Source organism: Mchenga conophoros, linkage group LG20 (assembly GCF_057382185.1).
Source record: "Mchenga conophoros isolate Kocher_MC1m ecotype Shallow Benthic linkage group LG20, M_conophoros_male_GT1.1, whole genome shotgun sequence".
Taxonomy (NCBI): domain Eukaryota; kingdom Metazoa; phylum Chordata; class Actinopteri; order Cichliformes; family Cichlidae; genus Mchenga; species Mchenga conophoros.
In genome coordinates, this window is record NC_140545.1 from 7,311,981 (window position 1) to 7,328,256 (window position 16,276).

Below are 16,276 nucleotides of genomic sequence, written 5' to 3' on the forward strand. Positions count from 1 at the left end.
CTTCTTCTTTTTTTTCTTTTTTAATAGGGCTTATGACATTGTATCATCTCAAATCTTTGTTTCTGCAGTTCCTCAGCTTAGCATCCAGTATTCTGAATTTCATCACCACCTCGATGCTAAAATCCAGAAACAACTTTATCCGTAACTACCTGAGTGTGTCTCTCACAGAACAACACATGGCTACGCTTGCCAGTATCATCAAAGATGTGGACAAGGATATCAAAGGTATGCTTAACAAAAAAACCCCAAAACAAACAAAAAAAATTGCAGTTATTCAAATATAAGAATATTTACCTAAATTCATAATAATTTGCTTTGCAGCCCTGCAGACTTGAGTATTTTGACAACAGTGAACATCTATAGTTATGCGTTGTTGTTTCTTTTACCCCACAGGGTCTTCAGATGAAGTCTTTTCTTTAGCACTGTATCACTTCAACCACACCCTAGTGACCTCAGATCTTCCCTCCCCAGCATTGCAGGTAAGAGGTTTTGCTTTGCTTTTGTTTCTTTGCCACTATATGAAAAAATCTTTTAACAACTACTTTCTACAACAAACTTAAAATAGATTTTTTTTTTTTATTATCTCAATTCTCATATTGTTTCTCTTAACTATTTGCAGAGCACCCTTTTACAGCAATTAGGTGTTGCACCCTTTTCGGAGGGTCCATGGCCTCTGTACATTCACCCTCAATCATTATCAGTGCTCTCCAGACTTCTCCTCATATGGCAGCACAAAGCTACTCTGCAGGGAGAACCGGATGTTCCTGAGTGTATGAAAGTTTGGGAAAGGTAGAAAAATTCAGTTTTTCTTATCTGAATATTTATTATTATGATCAAATTGTTTAAATGCCTTGACGCTGCAATCGAACTTAGATAGTATGGTTGTTGGCATTTATGAAAAAAAAATGGTGGTGGCTTGATGGGGGCGACTTGTATAAATATCCAATATTGTAGTCAATAACAATGGAATTATTGTTTGCAAAAACATCACAGTTGTAGTCTAGCTTAGTCTTCCATACATTTCTCTTTAATCTGGATTTTTTTTCCCTTTTGCTGCCTGTACTTTCTCAGATTTTTGGGAACCTTAAAGCAACACGCCATCCAGGGTTCTATTCATGGCGAAGATGACCTTAATGTGGAACACCTCCAGCTGCTGCTGCTCCTTTTCCACAATCTGTCAGAGCGTGGTCGTCGATCAGTCCTCACCTTAGTCACACAGGCTATTACAGAGGTGGCACAGAGCAGAGACTCCCAGCTGAAAGCTGTGCCCCTCAATTTGGCCCGCCTGTTGCTGGTTTTTGACTACCTGCTGCGCCACTACTCCAAGGCTCCTTTATATCTTTTTGAACAGGTTAATGCTTTCTTTCAAATTGTTATTTATATGGTAAATTGAACAATAAAGCTTTTTCTTTTTTCTTTTCTTTGTTATTTGATTTCCATTCATTAGGTAAAATATCGTCCTGCAAGTGCATTAATCTGGGTTCAGAGTAACATAAAGATGTCATTATGATTGTAATATAAGGCTAGTTTAGTATAAAACATACCAAGTCCTATACCTAGTAAATTTTTGCTAAACATTCTAATAACACAGTATTGTGTTTGGGACTCAATAACAGTGTTTACTCTGTGTGCTATAAATAGGTGCAGTACAACCTTCTTACCCCACCATCTACTGGGGCAAGTTCTGTTCAGGAAGGTGGAAAACGCAGCAACATCCCACTTTACTATGGATTCAAAGAGGTGGAGGAGAACTGGGCTAAACACTGTTCGACAGGTAAACCCAAATATTTTTTTTAACTAAATTTCAGTTTAATCTGTTTGTAGTATATGAAAATTGAATTTTATCTTTGATTAAATGCAACTGTTTTAGATTCCAATGTCCAGCCCAAGTTCTACTGCGTTCTGTCTCCTGAGGTGTCTGAAGATGATATCAGCAGACTAGATAGCAAGGTGAGGCATGGACTCTGTTTTATGTGGTCTTAAATGAATTTTTGACAATACAGTTTAAATGTGTCTTAAAACATGCTTTTTATTTTATTTTTTTGTATATAAATACTAGGGGTGCAACAATACTCGTATCGGTATTGAACCGTTCGATACAGTGCTTTCGGTTCAGTACGCATATGTATCGAACAATACAAAATTTTTTCTTTATTTTATCAACTTTTCTTCTGACGATGCTGTCTGTGTTGAGAACTCAGTGAATCTGCGTTCGACTACTCCTCCTAGGCTGCACTGTCGAGCGCAGATCCGCTGAGCACAGCGCAAGCTAGCAAGACAGCTAAGCTCGTTGCAACATGGCAACTGCCTCAACGCTAGCCGAATTTTAACCTCCCCCACCCTCATTCAGATCTGGCGTTTGGAACTAGTTTGGTTTTCATGTGAAGTATGACCCTGATGGTAAGCGCGTCATGGACAAAAGTAAAACAGTATGTCGGATGTGCCACGCAATGCTCAATTACATTGGTGGGAACTAGTGCGTGCGTTAGCTCGTTAACGTGTTGACGCCATCCAGCCCCACACACGGGGCGATCCGCGGTAACTCATTAATGGAGATTTGCCGCGTTATGGCGTTAATGTCATTTTAACGAGATTAACGCTGACAGCACTAGTGGGAACACAATGAATTTGACTGCACATTTGCGCCGACATCATCCTAGTGCAAAGACAAGTGGAAGCAGACAAAAACAACAAGCACGCATGCTACAAACTTTACCCGAGTCATTTAGACAGCCGTTAGCACATGATTCTCCTTATGGGGACCTGATATGTTTAATATGCTGCTGAGAATATAGCCCAGAAGAAGCGTATAGTATAGCTTTTATTTTGGAAAGAGCCATTTGTAATAAACTCTCATTTCCAAAGATGAGTGATTTCTTGATCAGATAGATTTCTTTTTTAATTATTTTGTTGTTTCTGCAACAGTAAATTTAAAAACTGTACTTTTGAGTTAAAATATATATTTATAATTTTAATAAATGACAAATTAAAAAGGCATGAACATCTTTTGCATCGAAAAAACATCGAACCGTGACACCAAAGTATCGAACCGAACCGTGAATTTTGTGTATCGTTGCACCCCTAGTAAATACCAGTATTTCTGTTTTTAATCACAATATTTTATCACAATATTAAAATTATTGCCATGCCTAACTGTTAAACATGTCCTCATAGGTCTTTCCAAAGCTTTTTAATGGAGCAGTGAAATATGATGAGCTGTATATATGGCTCATCTCACTCCTGGCTGCAGGCTCTCAGTTTGACACAGCAAGAAGACAAGAGAACAAGTCCATCACTCCTATGGTGAGAGCACCAAATGAAGAAATAGAACAGCTGAAATAAGCCCACTGAGCATATGGCTTTAGTGGTTTATCTAAAAGGCATTAAACACCCACGTGCTGCAGGGCTTGTGTTTTGGTGCGTCTTTCTGGTTAACTTAGAAATTGATCTGCAAACAGAAACGTGATATAAAAACCCTTTCTATAATGATGCAGTCCTTTTTCTAATTGTTCACTGCTACTGTTGACTTCAGTGACTGGTTTAGTTGGTTCAGGTGATAGAGGAAAATGCATATTACATTTTTGAAAATAGACCAATAAGAATAAAACAAAATAAACAAGAATAAGCCACATTGGAAATGTTTATCTGCAATTCTAGAGACAAAAAAAATGATAAACACATGCTAACAATATTGGCCAAAAACAAAGTTAATATCATCACTGCAGTAAGGCAGGACCTACAATAAATGTTATTCTAAACTGCTATATTGTTGTGTAAGTAATTTGAAGAGCTAAGCTTCAGTTTCTGAAACATTAGAGACTTGTATACATAATGATACTAGCTTAATGGCAGCAAACTGTTGGGCCCCATACAGGAGGCCTGCTCCCTTCAGTACTACTTCCTGATACTGTGGAGGATCCTCGGCGTTTTACCACCTTCCAAAGGCTTCATGGAGCAGCTAAAGACTGGCTGCAGTGACCCCAGTGAGAGCGACATCCTACACACACTGCGATGGTCATCACGTCTCCGCGTAGCTACGTATGTAAACTGGATCAAGGTCAGTTGATGCTTGAAAGTCCTACAAATGTATTATCAGTGTGATGGGTTTGTTGTTGTTGGTCAAACCTTAGAATAATGTACTTGATTAATTCATGGGGGGGGGGGTCTGGAAATTGTTTGCTTTTTCAGAAAAATTTATATTTTGTATTATTTCTGCAATTTCAAGTCTTTGATGGGTGTTTTTTGTGTGTCATTACTCACAGGAACACTTGGTAAAGCAAGGAATGAAAACAGACCAAGCTGCTTCTCTGGTTGAAGTGACTGCTGCTAAATGCAGCACTGTGAAATACGATGTGGAGCTAGCAGAAGAGTACATTGCCAGACAGGTAATGGTTACGACAGATACATTAGTAACTTGTGTTGGTGGTGTTCAGAGTTTTGAAATCAATTGACACCTCCTGACAACTTTATTTTGTTGCAGATTTCCACATTCTCAAGTGTAGACCCACATGTCATCCTACCACTTCATCAGTTGCCCTCTCTACAAGCCATCTATACGCTGGATGCAGTCATCTCTAAAATTCAGGTTTCTTTAGATGAGCATTTGTCCAAGGTTGCCATTGAGGCTGACACCCACAAATCCTCTGAGATCGCAAAAAATCTGCTGCCTGCCACACTACAGCTCACTGACATTTACTCAGCTTTCACAAGGTGAGAGGGTAATGTTGTTATAAGCTCTTGTTATATCTAGTAGACTGGAATGCAATAATGTGATTGAAATGCTTGATAGATCACATGATCATGTGGCCAATCACATGGCCAGTTCTTTGGTTACAGATACTCAAAATATTGACAAAATCCAGAGGTCATAGCTTTGGTGACTTAAGTTACATTTAAATTATTACTATTATTATTATTATTATTTTTAATTCCACCATATTCGTCAAAGCCAACATTTTGCAAAGCACACATCTACTACATGCACGCTACATAATTCTAGTATCCATATATCTGTTACTTTATATATCTTTTACAGTTTATCAGTATTCTAACACCACTGGCATGTGGATATTTAAATGTTGAATTTATTTAGAATTGACTGTAATTGCTAATGTAAGCTGTTTTTAAAGTTTAGTTTTAGTGAAAGCTTTAGTAAAAAAAACCCCCAAAAAACAAAACCCCTCCGTTACCTTCAGAATGCATGTGTGCTTCAATTTAAGGAATACAACTTAAGGAACCTTAAATATTCCTTCTTTAATTTATATATCATAACATGTTTTTAAATATTTCTAAATCCTTTGATAGTTTTTCTAATTATTTGTTTAGATTTGGAATGTAGCCTACTTCATGTCTAAGAAATAAGACTTGTGGATGATGTTCTTTATGACAACTCATCCTGATCTAATCATTAAACGAAACTTGTCTTGAACAGATCTTACCTATTAATGAACATCCCAGAGGAAGGGGAGAACAAACTGACCGATGCCAAGCTCCAAGGTTATGCTGCAGTTCTGGCCATAGGTTCCACCCGATGCAAGGCCAACATACTTGGTATCCAAATGAAATACTGAAAAATAATATTTTACAATGCAGTGAATATGATTACTTTAATAGCTTTTATGCAGTGGTCTAACAAGACTTTAAATTTCTACAGGTCATAATATTATGCAGAACTTGCCAACAGCTGTGCAGACAGTTTGTGAGTCTTGGAATGGTGTCCACACCACTGAATTTCCCAACATTGGCTCATGGGTATGTGGTTAAAGTTGGAAATTATTAAAACATTTGTTACACATGGCATAATTTTAAAAAACATTGAAGACTTGGCTTTTGCCTGTATTTTCCCACACCATAAATAACAAAACTGGTGGTATCTTTTCAGCGCAATGCATTTGCAAATGATACCATTCCATCAGAGAGCTACATCAGTGCCATCCAAGCAGCTCACCTGGGCACACTGAGTTGTCAGTCCTTGCCTCTGGCCTCTTCTCTTAAACACATCCTTCTCTCACTGGTTCGCCTGATTGGAGACCTCATTGTGTAAGTTAAAAAAACGTCTACTGATAAACTCTTTTGCATGCATAGTTTTTACTCACGAAAAACCTGTTATTGTCTTGTGAATAATGCTGCATTATTGTCTCTTCAGTACTGAGGAGCTGAACCCCTCACAGGTTGTGAGCACCCTGCTGCCTCTGCTCTTGGAGAGCAGCACGGAGAGTGTAGCTGAGATCAGCACCACTTCACTGGAGCGCATCCTTGGCCCATCAGAGTCTGAGGCCTTTCTAGCCCGCATCTACGAGCGTTTGGTGACCGGATGTTACAACATTATTGCCAATCACTCAGATCCCAACAGGTATTTTTAATATGTATCAGATTTCATTAACCTTTAATGAACCATGTTAAATATTAAAATTCAATCAAAACATTACTTTTTATGCTTTTTTTTGTTTGTTTGTTTGTTTTGTGGGCTGCTCTTCAACATTTATCTATCCCATTTTTTTTTTTTTTTTAATATTACTTAGTGGTTTGGATGAGTCCATCCTTGAGGAATGCCTTCAGTACCTTGAAAAACAACTTGAAAGCAGTCAGGTCCGAAAGGCAATGGAAGAATTCTTTTCATTCAGGTATTGTCTCTGCTGATGACACAATCTGGCTTCTCATTCATTCAGTCACCTCACATATTTTGGGTTTCTTCTTTTTCAGTGGTGAGCTTGTCCAAATTATGATGGCAACGGCCAATGAAAACCTGTCTCCAAAGTTTTGTAACAGAGTGCTGAAATTCTTCACCAAGCTTTTCCAGCTCAGTAAGTCTGTAATAATTTTAAAACTATACTGTCCAAGTTTGGTTATATTCAAGCTTTTCAAGGCAGAGCTCTTTGAGCTAAAGCTGGAGTAGATCCCTCTAAGTTTCATCATGCATTTTTCTCCAGCGGAGAAGAACCCAAACCCAAGCCTGTTAGGCCTGTGTGGCTCTTTGGCCCAGCTGGCCTGTGTGGAGCCCTCTCGTCTGCAGTCCTGGCTGACACGTATGACTGCTACCCCACCAAAGGACTCAGAACAACTGGAAATTGTGCAAGAAAACAGACAGCTTCTGCAGCTGCTAACCACTCATATTGTGCGTGACAATAGCCAGGTGGGCGAAGGAGTGTGCACTGTACTCCTCAGCACACTTATTCCCATGGCAACAGACATGCTGGCCAATGGTGATGGAACAGGTTTTCCTGAGCTCATGGTCATCATGGCCACACTTGCCAGTGCGGGACAGGGTGCAGGCCACCTCCAGCTGCACAGGGCAGCTATAGACTGGCTGACTAGATGGTAAGAAATGAATTTTACAGGCATGGAGATCTAAGTTTCAGTCGCATCACTAAAGAAATCTAAAGGGTGGAATTATATAGTTGCTACAGCCAAACTCGCTAGGAAAAAATGCTTGGTTTAAGCTCAATTTATACTTCTGCTACGAATCTATCCAGCAGCTATGACAGCAGCTACACCCTAGGGTGTGGCTTTATGTACACATCTCCACATGTCTGATTGGTTTTCCTGCTGATTGCAATGTCATCTTCTTTTTGTAACTGTATTTCTTTTTAATTATTTAAGCTTAAATCTGATGTTGTTCAATTTCCATTGGTAGGAGTATTCAAATAAATTTAGCTCAGTAGCACAGAAATCTGAGCCTCAAGTAGCATTTTGGCTGTGTTATTACATGTTATAGTGAAAGCTCTCTGTAGATTCAGTGTGGGAGTATAAATCTAGGTAGAAATTTAAATGGAGAACTTGTGACATAAAAGCTTATTTTTTGTTTTGCAGCAAAAAGTATTTAACACAGAAGAATGTCGTGGAAAAAGTGAGCACAAACTTGTCTCATGGAAAGGTGGGTTTTTCACACACTGAAGTGAATTTTGGACATTTCCACAGAATGAGATTTTAATTATGCCACACTTGTTGTAGACCTATGATCAGCCTTGTTATTTGAGAATAATATCGTCACCTCTCTAAAGGTTAAAGACCTTACGTATTCTTTGTTTTGGGAGTGTATTGCAATCTGTGGACTTTCTCTGTGGAAAAAGAAAGGATGTCCTTCTTTGTTACATTTTATATTAAGAAAATGTAAAATCTCTTCAAGGTTAAAATCAAGTGTAAATCATACTATTCTGATTTGATTATGAATTTACTACCACATAGTTGTACATCATGTCCTCTGGTTGTCTGTGTGCTTCTCATACCCCATATTGGACAATCAGAATGAATGATAATGAAACTGGCTTTAGGCAATTAAAGGAAAACACTGTAAAAGTACCAATTTGCCAAAGTATTTTTCTGTGATATATTACATTTTGAAAAATGGCCCAAAATGTGTCCCCTGCAGTTCAGATATTAACATATCTAAATATCAACTGATATGCACTTCTTCTTTGATTTCAGCATGCCAGCATGCTGGAATGCTCATGTCACATCATCTCCTATCTAGCTGATGTGATGAACGCTTTGCGTCAAAGCAGCGGTCAAGGCAACTCAGCAGTGCTGATGGAGGGAGAGGAAAAGGCCATGGAAGTAGACTCAGACTGGGTGGAGGAACTTGTAGTAGAGGAGGATGATTCCCAGGCAGAGGACTCTGTAAGAAGTTGTTCTTTTATTCTCGTCTGTCTCTGTGTGTATGGACTTACAGACATACATCAGTGCTGTTTTTGGGCTTAGCTTTTATCTCTGTCAGTTTGCTATATGAAACAATCCTTTTTAACATGTATGTCATTGTTTGACAGGATGAAGACTCACTTTGCAACAAACTTTGCACTTTTACCATCACTCAGAAGGAATTCATGAACCAGCACTGGTAAAGAAAAGTTTGTTTATTGTGATTTTGTTCTAATCTTAAGTGCAGCCTTTGGTTCCAAATACATCCGCATTACACCTAAAAATGGATTTGTCATACAGTACACGTTTGATTATTTCATTTGTTATTATTCATTTTTTACTAAGAATAAACAAAAAACAGAAACTCATATATTTAGTAGATTGCCTTTATGAATCAGAAAAGCTGATGGTGTTTCTCGAATCTGTGGAAACGGGAGGACTCCGCACTGCTGAATTACGATGGAAGACAAAATTGCATACATTTGTAACATTTGTAATGTAATTAGTGTTATGTACCTGGAAAAAGTAACAGTGTGTTAGCAACATGTAATATTTTCTATGTGAATTTTTATTTGTTTTTTGACTTGCTGTGAATATTTAAGGATACAGAGGGCAGCTATAAAAGGTTAAAAATGCCTTAATTCATCTAGAGCCTCTGTGGTGTGTAAATCTAACCGGGCAGCAACATATTTAAAGCTTGTCTGAGCTGAGTTAATCTTCTGGAAAATAATCTCCTTGGTTAGCTCTGGAATATGAGTAATTTTTAATTAATTTATCTGGGAATATTTAGGTGGTAGCATGATCAAATAGCCTTCTCTTGTGATATATCCATTTAGACATGGAGAAATACAGTGTCATTCTTTAGTTTCTCACATGATGTGATGTGCCATGCTATATATAGTATTGCCTATACTTTTCATTCTGCAGGTACCACTGTCACACCTGTAAGATGGTGGATGGGGTAGGTGTGTGCACAGTGTGCGCCAAGGTCTGTCACAAAGACCATGAGATCTCCTATGCCAAATATGGCTCTTTCTTCTGTGACTGCGGTGCCAAAGAGGATGGCAGCTGCCAGGTGAGACCGAATACCTCAGGTCATCATGGGAAGAGAACAACAGCGGTAACTTTAGCTTGCAAGTCATTCCCCCATTGACCTCCATCCAGTCATTTCATTTGATTAGGGTTATAGCTAGCCCACACATTTGGCCAGAAAATGAGCAAAATCATGTTAGGAATGTCTTTTTGTCAACTTTTTGTGTACTGAACAGGTCAGCTTCCCTAGTTAATCTTAAAGTCCGTGTAAAGAGATAATTCAAGGTTTACTTTGTATAAATATAAAAGTCTTTGAACCATCTTTTACTGAATTTTGTAGGCGTCGTATAATATTTTTTATCTGTGTGGTTTATAAAATATTTTTTATGATGTGACAAACATGTTTGTAACCACTTTACACGGACTTTAACAAATTTTTTTTATTTTTTTATGTGCATGTGATGAGCAAGCCATCAATTACATCTTACCTTTAGTTTACGGCGTAATAAGTACGATAGGCTTTTAGCTTTTTTGTTTTGTTTTGTTAGTGCGATGTTTTCCTCACTATCAGTGTTGTGATAACATTTGCTCATAACAGTTTGGTTCACTTTTTTATAAATGTTTGTTCCACTTCTGCACTTATACGTATTATCGGTTGACATTTACAATGCATAAAGGGGAGCATAAAGAATCATTTAAGTATACATTTATATTAATATCAACTTTCTCCACTTCTTACTTTGTGTGTTGCATCATTCACAGGCCCTGGTCAAACGCAGTCCCAGCAGCGGCATGGGCTCTACTCTTAAAGAGTCTTCAGCTTTCCAGAGTGAGCTGCGTATTCCTGAGAGTGCTATTCGCCACCAAAATTCCTCACCGTCTGACAAGGGCAAGGTCACCATCTGTGATGGCAAATCCAGTGATGAAGACAGACCTAAGAAGAGCAGCGTGTGCAAGAGCATTGAAGGCTGTCAAGAAGAGCTGCTAGCACAAGTGGTTAGAGAGAACATATTAATTTATTTTTATCTGTCATCTCCTAAAACCGTTAAGAGTTCTTCTTTTTTATGTGAAAAGATGTTGTGAGACTTATGTTTTTGCCCCTCTTTTATCATGCTAGATGGGGTCATCTACTGCTGCAGTCATACTGGAAATGCTCATGTTTCTCATGGAAGCTATCCAGACCAACTTCCAGCAAGCATCAGCAGTGGGAAGCAGCAGCCGGGCACAGCAAGCCCTCAATGAACTGCATACTCAGGACAAAATTGTGGAGATGACGGACCAGTTAATGGTATCATGACCCAAATAGATTGCCTGTTCCAGTAAAACACTTAATTCATTGATAAGTTATTAAAACTTAATTAAAATAGAATTCTATTATTTACCTGCTGCATTTCATTGTTAACGGCTACTTTTTCCCTTCAGGTCCCCACACTTGGCTCCCAGGAAGGAGCTTTTGAGAATGTGCGAATGAACTACAGCGGTGACCAGGGGCAAACTATACGCCAGCTCATCAGTGCACATGTCCTGCGCCGTGTTGCCATGTGTGTTCTGTCTTCCCCCCATGGACGGCGTCAGCACCTGGCAGTCAGCCATGAAAAGGGGAAGGTAAACTAAACAATTTAAGTTCCTTTGTCCAATTAGAAGGGCTTTCATTGAATTCTTATTTAAAATATATGCATTGTTATTGATTCAGACTTGCCTGTGAAACGGAGCATCATGACAAGGAAAAAAATCTACACTCAAATGAATAATAGAATAAAAAACATTCCTCTTTCTATGTTATTATGTTTTTGTGTTTTTTCTCTTTGACTTTTTTCTTTAAGTTTTCTTTAAGTTGTTTGGTATGTTATCAAGATACTTTGCAAACTATGAAATAAGAACAGATAGGGAAATCTGTGTTTTCACTGTTAAAATGTCTCAACCTGACTTTTTCTCCATTTCCTATCTGGCAGATAACAGTCCTTCAGCTGTCTACTCTCCTGAAACAAGCTGACTCAAGCAAAAGGAAGTTGACACTGACCCGTTTGGCTTCAGCCCCAGTCCCATTCACTGTCCTTAGTCTTACAGGAAATCCCTGTAATGAAGACTACCTGGCTGTGTGTGGCCTTAAGGTCAGAAACGAGCTGCTTCTTGTAAAACAACTTGTAGAGTCAAAAGAACAGTTGCTGTAGGAATTCGTTAAATTTAACTATCTTGTTTTTTTTCCTTTCATCTCTTCCCAGGACTGCCATGTACTAACTTTCAGCAGCACAGGTTCTGTGTCTGACCACCTGGTGTTGCATCCACAACTGGCCACTGGCAACTTTATCATCAAAGCTATCTGGTTACCAGGCTCACAGACTGAACTTGCCATCATCACTGCTGACTTTGTCAAGGTATATATTAAAATAATAAACATATTTTGCACTTAAAGCAACATAATTGATTTTGTTTCTGCAATTTCTTTATGAAAACAACCATAGATACTATACATATACCTTTCTGCCCTAGGAAAACAAAAGATTGCTTAATACTGCCTTTTAATGCTTGTTCCCTTTGGAAAACAGATCTATGACTTGTCAGTGGATGCCCTGAGTCCAATGTACTATTTCCTGCTCCCAAGTTCCAAGATTCGTGATGCTACATTCCTTTTCAATGAAGAGGGGAAGAACATTATTGTCATCATGTCATCAGCAGGTTACATGTACACCCAGGTCATGGATGAATCTAGCAGTGCTCAGCATGGCCCTTTTTATGTTACAAATGTATTGGAGATAACCCACGAAGACTTGAAGGTAACTAGGATTTGACATGAGTTGATGTTGTGACAAGGTTGCTGTCTTAATGGTCTCCAACAGGGGTGTCAAATGTACGACCTTCGGGCCACATTCGGCCCACAATACAATTATATCTGGCCTGCAAGGTATTTTCATACGTCAGTTATTAATGGCTCGTCAGCATGGGGGAGCTAAATCTTCAGCCCTGCTGAGAATCCATGCAAGCAGGGGTGGGACTTTATTTTGATGGGCACACCATGCTGCTAATCACATGCAAAGACAGACTGCGATCAGACCATTATGTGAAAAAAGGAAAAGGGGGCAGAAGTTCCAAAAGCAGCAAGTTTAGTGGTGTGCCAAATCATGCCAGAGTACAAAAAATGCTTAGCTATGTCTCTAATAAAACCTCTGTAACTTTGTGAAAAATAGAAATGTTTCTGTTTTTCACTTTCTGCTATAGAATTATCAGGGGTGGGGGCTACAGGCTAATTAAAGGCTAACTACAGGCTAATTTTGTAACTTCTTTACACTGACCAATTTCGTTGTACTCTGTACAATGACAATAAAGGCTATTCTATTCTATTCTAAAAAGGGGAGTTTCACTGGTCCGGCCTGCTTAAAGTCAAAGTGGGCTGCATGTGGCCCACGATGTAAAATGAGTTTGACACCCCTGGTCTACAGTATTTCTGTCATACTTTCCAGCTCTCATTTCTTTTGGGGGAATGTTTGGTTGATGTGTACATCATACCTTTATTCAGTGTTCAGGTGTTTTTGAAACTACATTAAAGAAAGCAGTTTTGAGGTAAATTCTTTCTTTGTAAACACAGGATAGCAATGGACAGGTAGCTGGCGGTGGTGTTTCTGTCTATTACTCCCATGTCCTTCAGATGCTTTTCTTCAGCTACAGCCAGGGGAAGTCATTCGCTGCCACAGTGAGCCGCAGCACAACTGATGTGCAGAGGCTCTTTGCCATCAATGTGAAAGGGTAACACAATAAAATAGTCTGTAAAAGCCTATCAAATATAATCGTAACTGGAAAAGAAAATTATGAACAGAAATATTTTTTTTCCCATTTTGTCTTTAAAGCTCCAATGGTGGCAGCAGTAAGATGTCTCCTGCACTGTGCCAGTGGTCTGAGGTCATGAACCATCCAGGCCTTGTGTGCTGTGTGCAACAGACAACAGGCATACCTCTGGTTATCATGGTCAAACCTGACACCTTCCTCATCCAAGAGATTAAAACCCTGCCAGCCAAAGCTAAGGTAAATACCATTTACTATTGTGACATGAAACTGGTTAGGATACCATGAAAACAGTAATTGGAGGAAAAAAAGGAAATTCCATTTTGGAGTACAGAACTGTATAAACACAAAGCTTTTCCGGTTGTCTTGTTTACTAAGCAAAGTTATTTCCCATGAGTTTACCTAATTTTACTGTTTTCTAAGGTTAACATTTATTTGTCGGTTTCTGTCAGATTCAAGATATGGTAGCTATCCGACACACTGCCAGTAATGAGCAGCAGCGCACTACCATGATTCTTCTATGTGAGGATGGCAGCTTGCGAATCTACATGGCAAATGTGGACAACACCTCCTACTGGCTCCAGCCCTCATTGCAGCCCAGCTGTGGCATAAGCATCATGAAGCCAGTCCGCAAGCGCAAGGCCGCTGCTGCCAGTAAGTTTGTGGACAAGGGTTATTTTGTAAATGCCAGTTATGTATGATGAATGAACAGCTTGTACTAACCTGTTTATTGCTTACTTAATATTTGCTGATATGTTACTGATGACACAGATTTGTAACCTTTTCCATAAATGCCCGTATGTTTTCTGATTTAAGTTTGCTTATTTTAAATTCTTCTTAAAATTCAAAGTGTAATTCATTCACATTTTCAGATCATGTTTCTTGTGTTCATTCTCCATGTAGCCAGACATACACAATAATAAAAGCAACTAATCTAAAATTTTGGGGAGCTAATTTGAATGTAATGATTTTACTTTAAGCCACCCGGACTTCCAGTCAGGTGACATTCCCAGTGGATTTCTTTGAACACAACCAGCAACTGACAGAGGTGGAGTTTGGGGGTAATGACTTGCTGCAGGTCTACAACGGACAGCAGATCAAACACAGGCTCAACTCCACAGGGATGTATGTGGCCAACACAAAGGTAGAGGCATTGTACCTTAATGTTCTGTGTTAGAAAAGGTGTAAAAACATTGCTCTGCTTCTCTCTTGTAATGCAGGTTATTGCTGCGTCAGCAGTGCTTGAGTTGATAACCATGGTGCAGCAGAGGGATCTTTGTTAATTAAATTTTATGTAAATGTAGTTTAATGTTATCTGCCATCACTTGTGTTGAGACTTTGCTGTCTTTGCCATCTACATTTGTGCAGTTTACTATACCAGAGTACATTAGTATATGTCCAGTCTAAATCCAAGTGACCCTGCTTTAAATAAAAACAGTGAAGACACCTATTCTAAACATGTTTTTCAGCTGTAGTCAAGAAAAAAAGATGTAAAATAACAAATGTCATGTTTCTTTTTGCTTTCCTTTCTCTTTTCCTTCATCCTAGCCTGGAGGGTTCACTGTAGAGGCAGTAAACAACAACAGTTCAATGGTGATGACAGGTATGCGGGTTCAGGTGGGCACCCAGGCCATTGAAAGGGCTCCTTCTTATGTGGAGGTCTTTGGACGCACCATGCAGATAAATCTGACAAGAGCTCGCTGGTTTGACTTCCCCTTCACGAGAGAGGAGGCCCTGCAGGCTGACAAGAAGCTGTCTATATTTAGTAAGATCAAGACTGTGCAGTGGTTATACGTTTTTTTGTTTTTTTTTACTACTTAATGGTTTTTCTTGTTGCCTGTATTGATATTCCAATACACGTGTTTAAATAATTTGCGCTGACCTGTTCATATTATTTGGTCATATGGTCATATGCTTCAGTCTGTTTAGATAGATCTTCTAATACACTGTCTTGCTAATTTTTAAGTTGGAGCATCTGTTGACCCAGCTGGAGTCACCATGCTTGATTCAATTAAGATCTATGGAAAAACCAAGGAGCAGTTTGGCTGGCCTGAGGATCCACCAGAAGACTTCTCATCTGCCTCAGTTAACAATGTCTGCAGTCCCAGCCTCAACCAGGGCAATGGGACCTCTGATGGAGACATAGCCACCCCAACAACAACTAATGGCACTGTATTAGAGAGGTATGAGCTTTTCAATTTGGGCTGCGAAAAGGTCAACCCAAGTTGTTGGCATTCATTTTTTATCCCCAGGGTTGAATAAACCACTCCTAATGAACTGATGAGCAAGTTGACCATCATCTATTAAGTACCTTTTAGAGATGGCACGATACCACTTTTTTATGTCCGATACCGATATCATAAATTTGGATATCTGCCGATACCGGTATGAATCCGATATAGTGTTTTTTAATCAACAAAACTGTTTTTTTAAATATCTTGCTGCATTTTGTATAAGTTCATACTCAAGTTTAAAACAACAACTACACTAAAGCTATTCTGTTATACCTGTATGCAAAAAAAAATATTTCATAGTTCAGCAATACTGATCAATCTAATAAACTTAGACCTACACCATCCTCCCTATTCTGGTATTTTAAAGAGTGCTTAGCGTAAATATTAAGCAACCTTACTAATAGGGTTCCAACTCCCAGCAACAAAAATAAATAAATAAAAAATAGGGAACCACCCTCCACCTCATGATGCTTAATCGACGTAATCAACCTTAATTTGATGCAGTGTGAAAAAAAAAAAAATGCACAGAAATGAATTATTTTTCAAGAAATATTAAATAGATTCAACATCTTTCTTCAACAAAATTGCAGACTGCACAG

General features: G+C 38.8%; 1 protein-coding gene across 12 annotated transcripts in view; it reads left to right on the forward strand.

The window, feature by feature from the left end:
* ubr4 (ubiquitin protein ligase E3 component n-recognin 4) overlaps positions 1–16,276 on the forward strand; it is a 56,022-nt gene that overhangs the window by 13,389 nt on the left and 26,357 nt on the right. For 8 of the 12 annotated variants that reach the window (XM_085259287.1, XM_085259289.1, XM_085259297.1 and 5 more), the window contains 33 exons: positions 69–225; positions 394–479; positions 620–789; positions 1,072–1,351; positions 1,642–1,774; positions 1,871–1,950; positions 3,175–3,303; positions 3,875–4,057; positions 4,263–4,385; positions 4,481–4,710; positions 5,432–5,550; positions 5,654–5,751; positions 5,882–6,039; positions 6,146–6,352; positions 6,522–6,623; positions 6,703–6,803; positions 6,930–7,317; positions 7,810–7,873; positions 8,425–8,616; positions 8,763–8,833; positions 9,562–9,754; positions 10,429–10,662; positions 10,784–10,954; positions 11,089–11,271; positions 11,619–11,777; positions 11,889–12,041; positions 12,213–12,440; positions 13,250–13,407; positions 13,509–13,683; positions 13,896–14,097; positions 14,424–14,587; positions 14,992–15,208; positions 15,410–15,626. In XM_085259287.1, the coding sequence (XP_085115413.1) occupies positions 69–225; positions 394–479; positions 620–789; positions 1,072–1,351; positions 1,642–1,774; positions 1,871–1,950; positions 3,175–3,303; positions 3,875–4,057; positions 4,263–4,385; positions 4,481–4,710; positions 5,432–5,550; positions 5,654–5,751; positions 5,882–6,039; positions 6,146–6,352; positions 6,522–6,623; positions 6,703–6,803; positions 6,930–7,317; positions 7,810–7,873; positions 8,425–8,616; positions 8,763–8,833; positions 9,562–9,754; positions 10,429–10,662; positions 10,784–10,954; positions 11,089–11,271; positions 11,619–11,777; positions 11,889–12,041; positions 12,213–12,440; positions 13,250–13,407; positions 13,509–13,683; positions 13,896–14,097; positions 14,424–14,587; positions 14,992–15,208; positions 15,410–15,626 (5,525 nt within the window). The remainder of the gene's footprint in view (positions 1–68; positions 226–393; positions 480–619; positions 790–1,071; positions 1,352–1,641; positions 1,775–1,870; positions 1,951–3,174; positions 3,304–3,874; positions 4,058–4,262; positions 4,386–4,480; positions 4,711–5,431; positions 5,551–5,653; positions 5,752–5,881; positions 6,040–6,145; positions 6,353–6,521; positions 6,624–6,702; positions 6,804–6,929; positions 7,318–7,809; positions 7,874–8,424; positions 8,617–8,762; positions 8,834–9,561; positions 9,755–10,428; positions 10,663–10,783; positions 10,955–11,088; positions 11,272–11,618; positions 11,778–11,888; positions 12,042–12,212; positions 12,441–13,249; positions 13,408–13,508; positions 13,684–13,895; positions 14,098–14,423; positions 14,588–14,991; positions 15,209–15,409; positions 15,627–16,276) is intronic. The other 4 variants (XM_085259292.1, XM_085259295.1, XM_085259296.1 and 1 more) reach the window with 1 other exon arrangement.